The 10,983-nt window shown below is 42.6% G+C and overlaps 1 protein-coding gene across 1 annotated transcript; it reads right to left on the bottom strand.

Annotated features, from left to right (window-relative positions):
• Positions 1 to 1,174: 1,174 nt before the first annotated feature.
• LOC109519889 (probable ATP-dependent RNA helicase DDX5) lies at positions 1,175 to 10,344 on the bottom strand. The gene is made up of 13 exons (XM_019876736.1): positions 10,169 to 10,344; positions 8,687 to 8,873; positions 8,230 to 8,326; positions 7,378 to 7,511; positions 7,066 to 7,131; positions 6,147 to 6,288; positions 5,487 to 5,647; positions 5,207 to 5,379; positions 5,007 to 5,117; positions 4,071 to 4,132; positions 3,695 to 3,754; positions 2,063 to 2,284; positions 1,175 to 1,977 (listed from the first exon to the last, which is right to left on the bottom strand). Exons 1-13 carry the CDS (start codon positions 10,207 to 10,209, stop codon positions 1,517 to 1,519), a joined length of 1,917 nt encoding a protein of 638 aa, XP_019732295.1. The 5' UTR covers positions 10,210 to 10,344; the 3' UTR covers positions 1,175 to 1,516.
• Positions 10,345 to 10,983: the final 639 nt, after the last annotated feature.

Below are 10,983 nucleotides of genomic sequence, written 5' to 3'. Positions count from 1 at the left end.
ACCCGGAAGTGTTTTTTTATTACTTCCCATCGCTTCTTCGCGTACGTTGTCCACAACGCCATCTATTGCACGGTTTGGGTACTATACAGTAGCTCACTAATTTGACGTCAGTTTGGCCTGCGATTGGCTGGCAACCGGTTCAGCGTGTCCACCGCCTACTGCCCGAAGACAGCTGGGATAGGCTCCAGCACCCAACTCCCCCGCGACCCTTGTGAGCATAAGCGGATCGGAAAATGAATGAATTAACGTCCTTTTGGCTCGACAGGGTCTGTCTGTGTTGAAGCTGTTTATGAGTGGGACTCTCCTCACTTGGGGTTTCCTTAGATGTGTGCCTTCTAAATTTAGCTCCTCATATAACCTCTGTGGAACGCATTAACCGTGACGAATTTGGACTGTGAACGTAACTGAGTGAACAGTGTTAAGTCTTATACCTGTATATGTGTTAAGTATAGAAGTGACAGCCAATTTACGCTAGGTGGTCGGAAATGCGAGCTTCGGAAGACGCAGATCTGAAAATTAAATCGTTCTAATTCATGTTTCAGTCATTTATTTGAGTTTTAATATGCACATTTTTACCGTGTCAGTTCTATTTGGGGAAACCAAAATGACTTGATTACACTGGCTCATGGTTACTACCCTGACCAAAACCTGATTGCACTGCAGTAGGTTGCTATTGCGCAAATGATTTTTCCACATAAAGAAAATAAAAAACGTTCTGATGGTTCTTCAGCTTTTCCCATTGTAATGCATCAGCAGCGTGTCTACATGTTTAATATATTTCCAAGTCATTCCAAATACGTACTTGGTGCATTGGGTGTAACATATCTACATTTTTAACATATTTCCAAGCCATTCCAAATATGCACTACGTGCTTTGGGGATGGCGAAGGCGGGACATACGCACTTGGGACAGACCAATCACGCTCGTCTTTGCGTCTGCAAAATCGTGAACTTTAACTGTGTGGATACTTCACTTGAACTTAATCCCACTTGAAACAACGCATACAATGGACATTTGTGGTAATAATCCTGACAAGCAGATGCTGCATTTGTGACACACAAAAATGGCGCGTCACATTACCCTACAAGCAATAAATATCCCAGGTGTATAGACTTCTTATACCCACATTGTATAGGTGTGTGCAACATCACAGACTCAATTTTCCCAAAACAGTCAAGTTTCAACCTTTTATTTTTATTGGAAAAAAAGGGACATATGCACCATTTAAATATTGATCACATCACTTTCACCATTTATAACACAAACAAAATACAAGGCATCACCTAGTTAAATAACTAAGGAATGTAACACAAAAAAACAATAAAGGAAAAGTACAGCACATGACTGTTGCACTGTAGGAGACGCTCTGGTATTACGGAATTAATCGCAAAACCTGCAGTAAGCAAAAACAAAGTTAAACATGGAAGAATATAACTCCAAATATCATCAACGTGTGACTTATTGTCGACTAAACTAAGCAACAAAAACAAGTGGGTTCAATATATCGTGTGACAACTATTGTGGAAAGGGTGGTGGCATGGGGTAGGGTGCCATTGGAGGCGGGGGTGGTGGCTGTTGAGCCTGTGGAGGTGGTGGGGGCTGAGGGACATAAGGAAACGGGTGGTTCATACCATTCTGGCCAGGTCTCTGCATGCCCCCAAACTGAGGGGGGCCTTGGCCCTGAAAGCTTTGGTTCCCAAAGGCTCCCACCTGATTGGGCGGAGCACCAAAGTTACCCTGGCCATTGCTGTTGCCATAATTGTTGCCATAGCTACCACCAGCGTTACCGCCGTTGCCTCCATAGCCGCCCCCATTTTGCATCTTGCCCCCAAAGCCACCCTTTGGCCCATTGCCAAACCCTCTATCATTGTCCCTGTCCCTGTAGCCTCCACCACCAAAGTTCTCACGACGCCCACCTCCAGAATACCTATCTCGACGGTCATCTTTGTATCCACCTCGGCTCCCCCTTCCACGACCTACATGGGACGAAGAAGAGGTGCAGCCCTGTCAAATCGTACATTTCAGTCAATTGTCACCATTTAATTCAAAGTGTTCTCATACCTCCTCTGTCCTCCGCCATTTGGATGAGCTTGGGGTTAATGGCCTGGTTGGCCTCGCGCAGCACAGAGATCAGGTCACTTGCCTGTTTCATGTTGTTGGGGGTGAAGAAGGTGTAGGCTGTGCCCGTTTTTTGACTCCGGGCTGTGCGTCCAATGCGGTGGATATAATCCTCGGAGGAGTTAGGGTAGTCATAATTGATGACAAATTTCACATCCTCCACATCTGTGAAAGTGTTGCAGTGTGGCAAAACGAAACATGGAGGCCACACGGGGATTTTGCACACCACAACAGCCAGACCAAAGCAAACCATTAGCAACTGTGAAGGCTGGGGAGGAAGGTGGTGGGTCAGCTGTGGAGAAAATGGGTTAAAGCAGCATCATTTGACATCTACTCCATGGGAATACTACTGTGGGAAGAGAGAAACGATGCACACTCCCATTGCTTACCATCGTCCAAATGATCCAAAAAAAGACATTCACTCCCCCGTTTGTTACCAAGGGAGAATGCAAATGGTTTAAGGCTTACCACATAAGGAGTATGCATTCACTCGTCCTTTCCCAATGCAGCCAAATCCCCCACATGTTGTCAAGTGACATCCAGGAGCTTCATCTACGCAGTTGGGCCAGGATATGCACTGGGGCCTCCTCATGTGCCAATATCAGACCATTCAGCTGTCAAAATTTTGCAGGTCGGTTTTTCCCAGTACACCCTCAAAAGAAGCCACACTGCACGTCTTGCCAAGACCAAATAGATCAGCTCTTCAATTGACAGGGGCCCCTTTAAAACATACAGCCTTGCGGGACCCCCCCCCCTCAGCAAAAACAAATCCCTCCCTTCATCAGTGTCATCAAGGCAAGATGTCCCAAGAAGCCAGTGTTCACTTGAGAAAATGTCTCTCATTGGCAGGTCTCGACATGACTTCTAAAATACAGGCGAGGGAGGAACTTTGGTTTGAGCTGTCTCTCACTCTCTCCTCACTAACCCCTAAGCACATGTGCCAGGTCTCATCAATTTTCAGAGACATTATACAAGTTCTCATACTGCTCTCTCCAGTTCAAGGAATCCAGCACTTTGACGGGAACAGGCAGTAACCAAAAGCTGCGACGAGCACCCACGCTAGGCTTATACAAACTCCGAAAGGTAACAATTGTTCCAAATCTCAAACGGACTTGCAATACTGTAGAGCGCTTTCAGACACAACAGCATACAGCAAGCATTTTTTTTGGGAGGGACCCAGGGTGTTGGAGGTGGTGGTGGGGTGGTTACGTTTGAGTCGGAAACAGCTGGATGGCAGTTGTCGGGCGAAATCCACGGACAGAGAACAGATGTGTGTGTGTATTTCAACATGTCGGAGACAAAGGCTTAGCCACAGAGCCTTTTGAAAAAAAATCACTGGCACACAAGAGCTTTCACCTCTCTAGGCCCACTGGGTGGCAAGCCAGTTGAGCACTTCCAATATGTCATCCTTCTCCCTCTCCAGGCCTGGGACTGTCATGCCTAGTGCCTGCCACAAAGACTCCACCTTAAGGTGAGAAAAACTCAGAAAATGCATAGACAAGTTAAAGAAAGCAAAAACACTTTCTTTAAATTACATGTGTCACAGGAAATGGTGCCGCTTAATGACCAACTGACCTAAGCCGCGGGAGGCCACATCTGTGGCGATGAGTATCGGTGCTTTGCCGTATCGGAACTCTAAAGGGAGCAACGTGGAATGGAATTAAAGAAGAGGTGATTACAATGGTTGCTTTTCCACTGCATAGAACCGGCTTGGCTTTCAATGTCCAAGGCAGACCAACAAGGTAAGCTAACTTTAGCATGCGTTTATTTTTCTCATTTCTAGTTGTGTATTCTCAAAAGTCAAGATGAATCTATGAATCTGCACAACCACTGAGTGAGCAGCAAAGAGTATTTGCTTTTGCCAATTTCTAAGCACCAATAGCAAGTAGAGCTGTGTTGTGCAGTGGAAAAGGAGCATCAGAGAGCTAAGTTCCTATCATGTCATTCTCACCATTAAGGACCCAGTCTCTCTCCTGCTGGCTCTTGTCTCCATGAATTCCCATTGCTGGCCACCTGTGTGAGACACACACAGCATGAAATGCAGCCAAATGAGCTTGGCAAGGCAATTCTACTTGAGTACACACATTGCACGAAAGCAGCGATTTCCAATGACTGGTGCAGCGCATGCGATCATCAGGTGTTCCATGGGAAATTATGCAATTGCACAATTGGTCAGGAAATGATTATGTACTGCAAATAACATAGCATTGTTCATCGACATATGGTGACAGGTAGAACAACTGACTGCTGCTCACACAAAGTGAGAGTCTAAGAGAAGAGTAGCTTCCATATTTCAGAGATTAGGTTTTGGGATAATAAAAATCAGAATTATCTCAGCTTTGCAATGATATAGCAACCACTGCACTATGCTACTCATGATATCGTTATTACTCTTTACATTACTACAGATATGAATAGATAGATACGACATACCCCTCCCTCTTTGAGCTGCGTGCCTACTATGTGCCTTGAACAGACGGCAACAGACCAATCAGAAGGTCATGAACACTAAAATAGCAACAGTTGCTACGCTACACTTCAAAGGGGGTTTTTATGGAAACGCCTGTGGATTCACAGCCCAGTGTGAGCTCATGACGTAGAATTTTAAAATAAAAGTGGTAAAGCGAAATGGTCAGCTTTATACTGATACCCATACATTAGTGATTCCCCGGGTGGCTAGCCACGACAATGGCAAGGAAAGGAGCAATTGTTTTGCAACATTTTAAGATCATTCCTGACTTGATTACCTTTTACAAAATGCAATTTTTGACTTCAGACTTATTTTGCTATTTTGGGTCCCGTATGTGCCTTGGGGGAGAATTGTTTTTAGCTCAGATATAATCATCATTAACACTTGAGGAAATAAAATGACAACAGGTGTACTAACCCATCCCTTCTCATCCTCCGGGTGATCTCATCGCAGCGCCTTTTTGTCTCCACAAAAATAATTGTCTTGTTCTCCTTTTCACTCATTATCTCCTCCAGCAGCCGAAGCAGTCTGGAAACAAGATAACACATTGTTCTTTAGCTATAAATATGAAGTAATATTCAATAAATTACTTAACTTTCCTCTCCAAAATGACTTACTTGTCTTCCTTCTCCATGTCATTGCAAACGTCAACAATCTGCAGGATGTTATGGTTAGCGCTGAGCTGAAGCGCTCCAATGTTGATCTGTACATAATCTTTCAAGAAGTCCTCAGCGAGCTGCCGAACTTCTTTGGGCCAGGTGGCGCTCCACATCAGGGTCTGACGGTCTGGCTGGTAAGGAGATGAGCGACACTTGATCAGTCTCTATAAGCCTTACAATAATACTTATTTCTAAACACAATGCATCAACAAGTCTCAGTGAAAGCAAATGATCTCACCCGTATTTGGTCCACGATCTTGCGGATCTGTGGTTCGAATCCCATGTCGAGCATGCGGTCGGCCTCATCAAGTACAAGGTAGGTGCAACGGCGCAAATTTGTTTTCCCACATTCGAGGAAATCAATCAGACGACCCGGAGTAGCGATACAAATCTCAACTCCTTCAACACAACCACAATTTATACATCATTACTTACATGTGTAAAAATGACACTTTTCTATCAACTTTTTGTCTGTGGATAAAAGAAATACAGGGGTCTACCTGCCAAATAATTTGTAATAAATTAGATTGAGATCATTTTTACTTTTTCAAAAGTTAGTCGTACAATTAGTCCGCCCTCATCTTTTGGGCCAATTAAAAGCTCTGCTATGACAGGTGACATATCATGTCAATCTGTTTATTATCACACTGCCAGTCACTTGTGAACCACTTGGCACACAGCATTTACAGCTACTGACGATGGCTAAAGATCTAAATACATTCACTTTAAGTGGTTGTAAACTGAGGTAATTGGCGGTACACATTGTAGCGATGTTTACTTTGGTTTTGGGAATATGAGCGGGCCCTTGGGGGGAAGGGGGGATTCTGCATAGTACAGGTTCCCTGGACCCAAAAAATGTGAGAACTCCTGGAATAGAGAACAATTCAAAGCAGCACACCCCTCTCGAGGTCCCGAATTTGGGGTCCTTTGGGTGCGCCCCCATATATGCAGGTGCTCTTGAGACGGGAGGCCCTGCCGTATTCAGCAGCAACTTGTTGCACCTGCTGGGCCAGCTCACGTGTAGGCGCCAATACCAAGCACTGCAAAAAAAAAAAAAAGGGGAATTTGTTTCAAAATGTGTATTCATCAATGTAGTTGAAGAGTTCAAACGAAAAAGCCATCAAGCACTATGTATACAAAAATAAAGCCACACTCTCGATCACAGCATCATTTGTTGGTGCATTTCCTAATCCTGCAAAACCAAACAACTATGACAAAAACCTTAAAAAAATAATTGTTTACTTCCAGAAACCACAGAGTACCACACACATTTTTGTGCAGGTGCCACCATCTCCGCTTGAGTCAATCTCGAGCCCACACATATTTACGTCTTCACAAACTCATCTCTGGTCATTTATGTCCACAAACATAGTTGCGCCAATTGTTTCTTGTTACATCACTGCTGATATACCTTCAATGATGGTTGAAAGTGAGCAAAAAAATGTGATAATTGTGTGAAATAGCCCAAGTGAAAGGTTTTCATGAAATGGCATCGATGGCATGGGAAGGCACCATTAATCCTGAAAGGTACATACCAGAATTGGACAATGCTGCTATCCAGGAAACATCTTTTTCATGGATGGCCCTGCTTATTTATCGAGACAATGCCAAACCACATTCCGCACATGTTACAACAGTGTGGCTTCGTAGTAAAAGACTAGACTAGCTACGAGACTATTCTGGTTTTATTTATGTTTAACACAACATCCCAACCTCATTGGAATTGGGTTTGTAGTTAAAGTCAATTGCTGCTTTTGAAAAAAAAACAACAAAAAAAAACAGTGATACAAATCACATCGTATGGACGTTTTACTTACGATAGGTCCATCACCATGCTCCAGGAAAGGTTGATGTTGGATGTGCACAATAGCAGGGAGAAGGTACTGGAGAACAAACAGGGAGTGTATATTTTAGTAAATCTCGGTGCTCAGTAAGCAATGACCAGGTTGCTTGTTTTTTTGGTCAGCAAAACATTTAGGTTGCACTGTCAGGTCCTTCTCAGACTACTGTAATTTGTAAAAATGTCTGGAGCCTTGTTACCAGCAAAACTACTTGTCTTTACATGCATTCAAGCGTCCTTCGGCGTCTTTGAACACCCAATATAAATGTAGTTGTTATGATATACGTACTGCGAGAGTTTTCCCAGAGCCAGTTTGAGCAATGCCAACCATGTCTTTGCCACTGAGAGCAACTGGCCAGCCCTGAGCTTGAATAGGGGTTGGTTCAATCCAGTTCTGTTTCATGATCACATCCATGACATAGTCTACAAAACAGGAAAGGCAAGTTAAATGCAAGCAGAGGTTATACAACCCTTGTGTTTTCCCCGGTCTTCAGTGTTGCAAACTTCCACTTCGGCCTTATAGGACATCAATTGGACATATAGTCATGGAAAAAATTATTAGGCCACCCTAATTTATTCAGTTTCTTGCTCATTTGAAATACCTCATGCAACTAAAAGGTATATTTGTTTGGATTAATGTAATGATGACAACAAAAAATACCTCATAAGAGTTTAAGAGCGGATGTTTGCCATTTTAACGTTTTTCTTCATAGTAACCAAAATCAATTAAGTTCTATACCAACAGCTACTGCATATGGCATTGTACTGCCAAAAACAGGGTTTCCAAGTTTTGGTTTCTGTGTGTTGGACACATTATACACCTTTAGTGGTGCCAGGCATTAAAATTAACAAGAAGTGTGGTTTAGTATTTTTATTCATGACTGTAGAATTAAGTAGCCATAGAAAAGCCTTCACACAATAAAATATTAAAGACTCAATTATTTGATGCAACAAATGCATTTTATTTTACTATGAATTTCTCTAGAATATATCTCTACATACCATACATAGTGTATTTTAAATAATAAACTCTTATTTGCCCCTATATTATCTCGGACCAAATACCCGTTTATGGCAGCTAATGCAAACCCTGGATTGAATGGGTTATCAGGAGGGCCCTAGAGAGACACTTTCAACTCACTTGGAAATGCCGCTTCATGGAACCTTGCAATTGGTTTGGGGCATTCTCTGCCTTTGACTGTAACTTCTTTGCTGCTTCTGTACTGTTCAACCTCTTGCTGGAAAGGGATCACAGATAAACAAGAATACACTGATGACTTGTGAGATCTTAGACTTGGGTACAGCCATTCATCCATTTTCAACAACAGCTTCTGTTCAGGGCCGCACGTGACTGGTAGCTTATCCCAGCGGACTTTGTAAAACGGAATATATGTACACCCTGGACTGAGCGCCAGTCAATAACATTGAAAAAATACACGCACATTCATGCTCAGTAGCAACCATTAACCTAGAAATTTAGTTTTGGAATGTGGGGTGAACGCACAGAAGCACAAGGAGAGAATGTCAAGTCATGTTCAACTCATGTGTATGGAAATGCAAAATGAAGGAGAAAAAAAAAAAACACAGCAAATGCTTACAAGCATTCTTCGGGTGACATCGGGGTGTTCCTGATAAAAGTCCTTTTGAAACTTGGGAAGCTCATCAAGGTTCCAGTGTCTCTTTCTTAGCCTTTCACCAGGGTTGCCAAACTTTGCTGGGGGAGGTCCACCCCTGCTGCCTCCACCACCACCACCACTTCCAAAACGAGGAGGTCCCCCACCATATCTAGTGAAGAGAAGACACAGAACCCATTTCTTCTATGTGGAAGTAAAACAATGGCTCTGCCTGAAGGGATAATACATCTAGTGGAAGCTGTCTCCCGACTCCTGACAATAGATGCCACACCATATGATTATCAAAGGGACACTTGAGTGGGAACACTGGCTGGCAGTTATATAATAGATGTGTTCGCGTGTGTGCAAAAATTATGTCAGCACAACCCCCCGCACCCCCAAAAAAGCTCAGTAGTGATTTAAAGCGTTTTTATGACTATATTCACCACATCTTGATGATTTTTTAATGGGCACAGACTGCTTTTTTGTATTTTATTTTTTAAATGTCAGCCTGACTAAGTCAATAAAGGAAGGAGGCAAGTGTAATTTTGTTTCCTGGCTTGCTTTGTCACATTCTGGTGTCACCTAACAACTGAAAATGCATATGCAAAGCTCTACCGTGGCAACTTCAACCTGTGAAAATATCTTAAGTGCTCGGCACAACATTTTGGATTTTATTGACATTAAATGTGAATAAGGCCATAAAGCCTTCATGTTTTGATAGCGTCATATTTCTCAATAGGCATCTATAAACCAGGCTACTTTCATTTTTGTTGCAGTTGCTTTGCAAATTTTAAAGTGAAATATTTTACTTTACCTTTCAATTTTTTTTTAACTATAATACCGGTATAACTATTCCTATTACATTTTTGACAGTGCAAAACTCGAAGTAATAAGACACTAATAGAGTTTTAAGTTGAAATTAAAATACAAAGTTGATGTACAGTAGCATCAATTTGCAGGAGCTAAACAGTGCAGCCGATCCCTTGAGGCCTTTTGCAGTGTCTGTGTGCATGATGTGACATGGAGAGCGACATCGCGATCAGACCATTAAACCTCAGAGCACAAATAAAGCTATCAAGTCTGGTCTGTGTTTCGCCAAGACGAGAAGCCGCTTCCTCGTACATCACGTCACGATTGGGTTATCGTGGTGTTGTTTTTTTCGCGTTTCTGCCGATAAGTGTGGCTAAATATCCACACCGTCCACATTCAGCCACCTTAACAGCACCTACGAACTAACATAGGTGTTTGACATGCCGCCCAGTATGTTTACTTCAACGAAGAAACAAACGAAGTAATTGTGAGGATGAGCGGTTCAGAATAACGATGGATGAAGGAATTAAAAATTGACGCTTCTTTTCACACCAGTGTAGCAAAAGGCAGGGTCCGACCCGAGCAGCCATTTGTAACGGAAAGGGGAAAGGAACAACATAAATTAGTAACTAAATAAACAAGCGGGCTACTTACCCTCTATCTCGCCCACGGTCTCTGTCTGAAAATCCCGGCATTATGATGTTGCACAATTTAGACTGTAAATAGAGCCGAACTTAAGATGTTCAATGGGTTTACAAGCCCGACGATGGCGGCTAACCACACACAGTTTGGCCGGTGGAAGGGACGGAAGTGACGCCACAGAAGGCGGTGAGTAACGTCTTATTGTGCGTAGGGCGAGCGCTAACGTGCTTTGCGCTTTTGTTTTGTTTTCAACGTTTATACAGAGGTAACGCAAGTAAAAGTAAAAAACATGGTATGAGTAAAATGACATATTCAACTCCGTATACGTTAAAAAGTACAGACAGAAAAATGCAGGAGGGAATAAGAAAACACATTTTTTAAATCATTAATTTTTAATCATTAATGAATCCTTTTCTTGCACGTTCGTGTTGTTCTTTGCAAAAGAACTTCAAAACAACTGGCATATTGAGTTGTTTTTTTTGTTACTGTTGTTTTCCATTCCTTACACTTTTTCCTGAGAAGGTGATCTGCGAGAAACGCTCTTAGCAAATGTCATGCTTATATAACAATCTAAACATTGTTTCTGAGCAAAGCAACATCACAGATGCCCATCAGGTGGCCATATTGATTTTTTTCTTCCCTTTTCCTTTTTATCTTGCATTTGTGGCTAGCACTTTTTTTCTGAACACGCATGCCAAATAACATGCTCGTATCAAAGTGCACAATTCAACTCCAAATCCACACTTACCTGCTCCACTTTTGTCACATGTATCTTAATCAGGAAGTAGCCTGCTAGTTGTTTTACACTGTATTCTACTCATAATTGG

This window comes from Hippocampus comes, unplaced genomic scaffold, assembly GCF_001891065.2.
Source record: "Hippocampus comes isolate QL1 unplaced genomic scaffold, H_comes_QL1_v1.1 scaffold51, whole genome shotgun sequence".
Lineage (NCBI taxonomy): Eukaryota > Metazoa > Chordata > Actinopteri > Syngnathiformes > Syngnathidae > Hippocampus > Hippocampus comes.
Note: the sequence above shows the minus strand (reverse complement) of the source record. Positions and strands in the feature narration are given on the sequence as shown.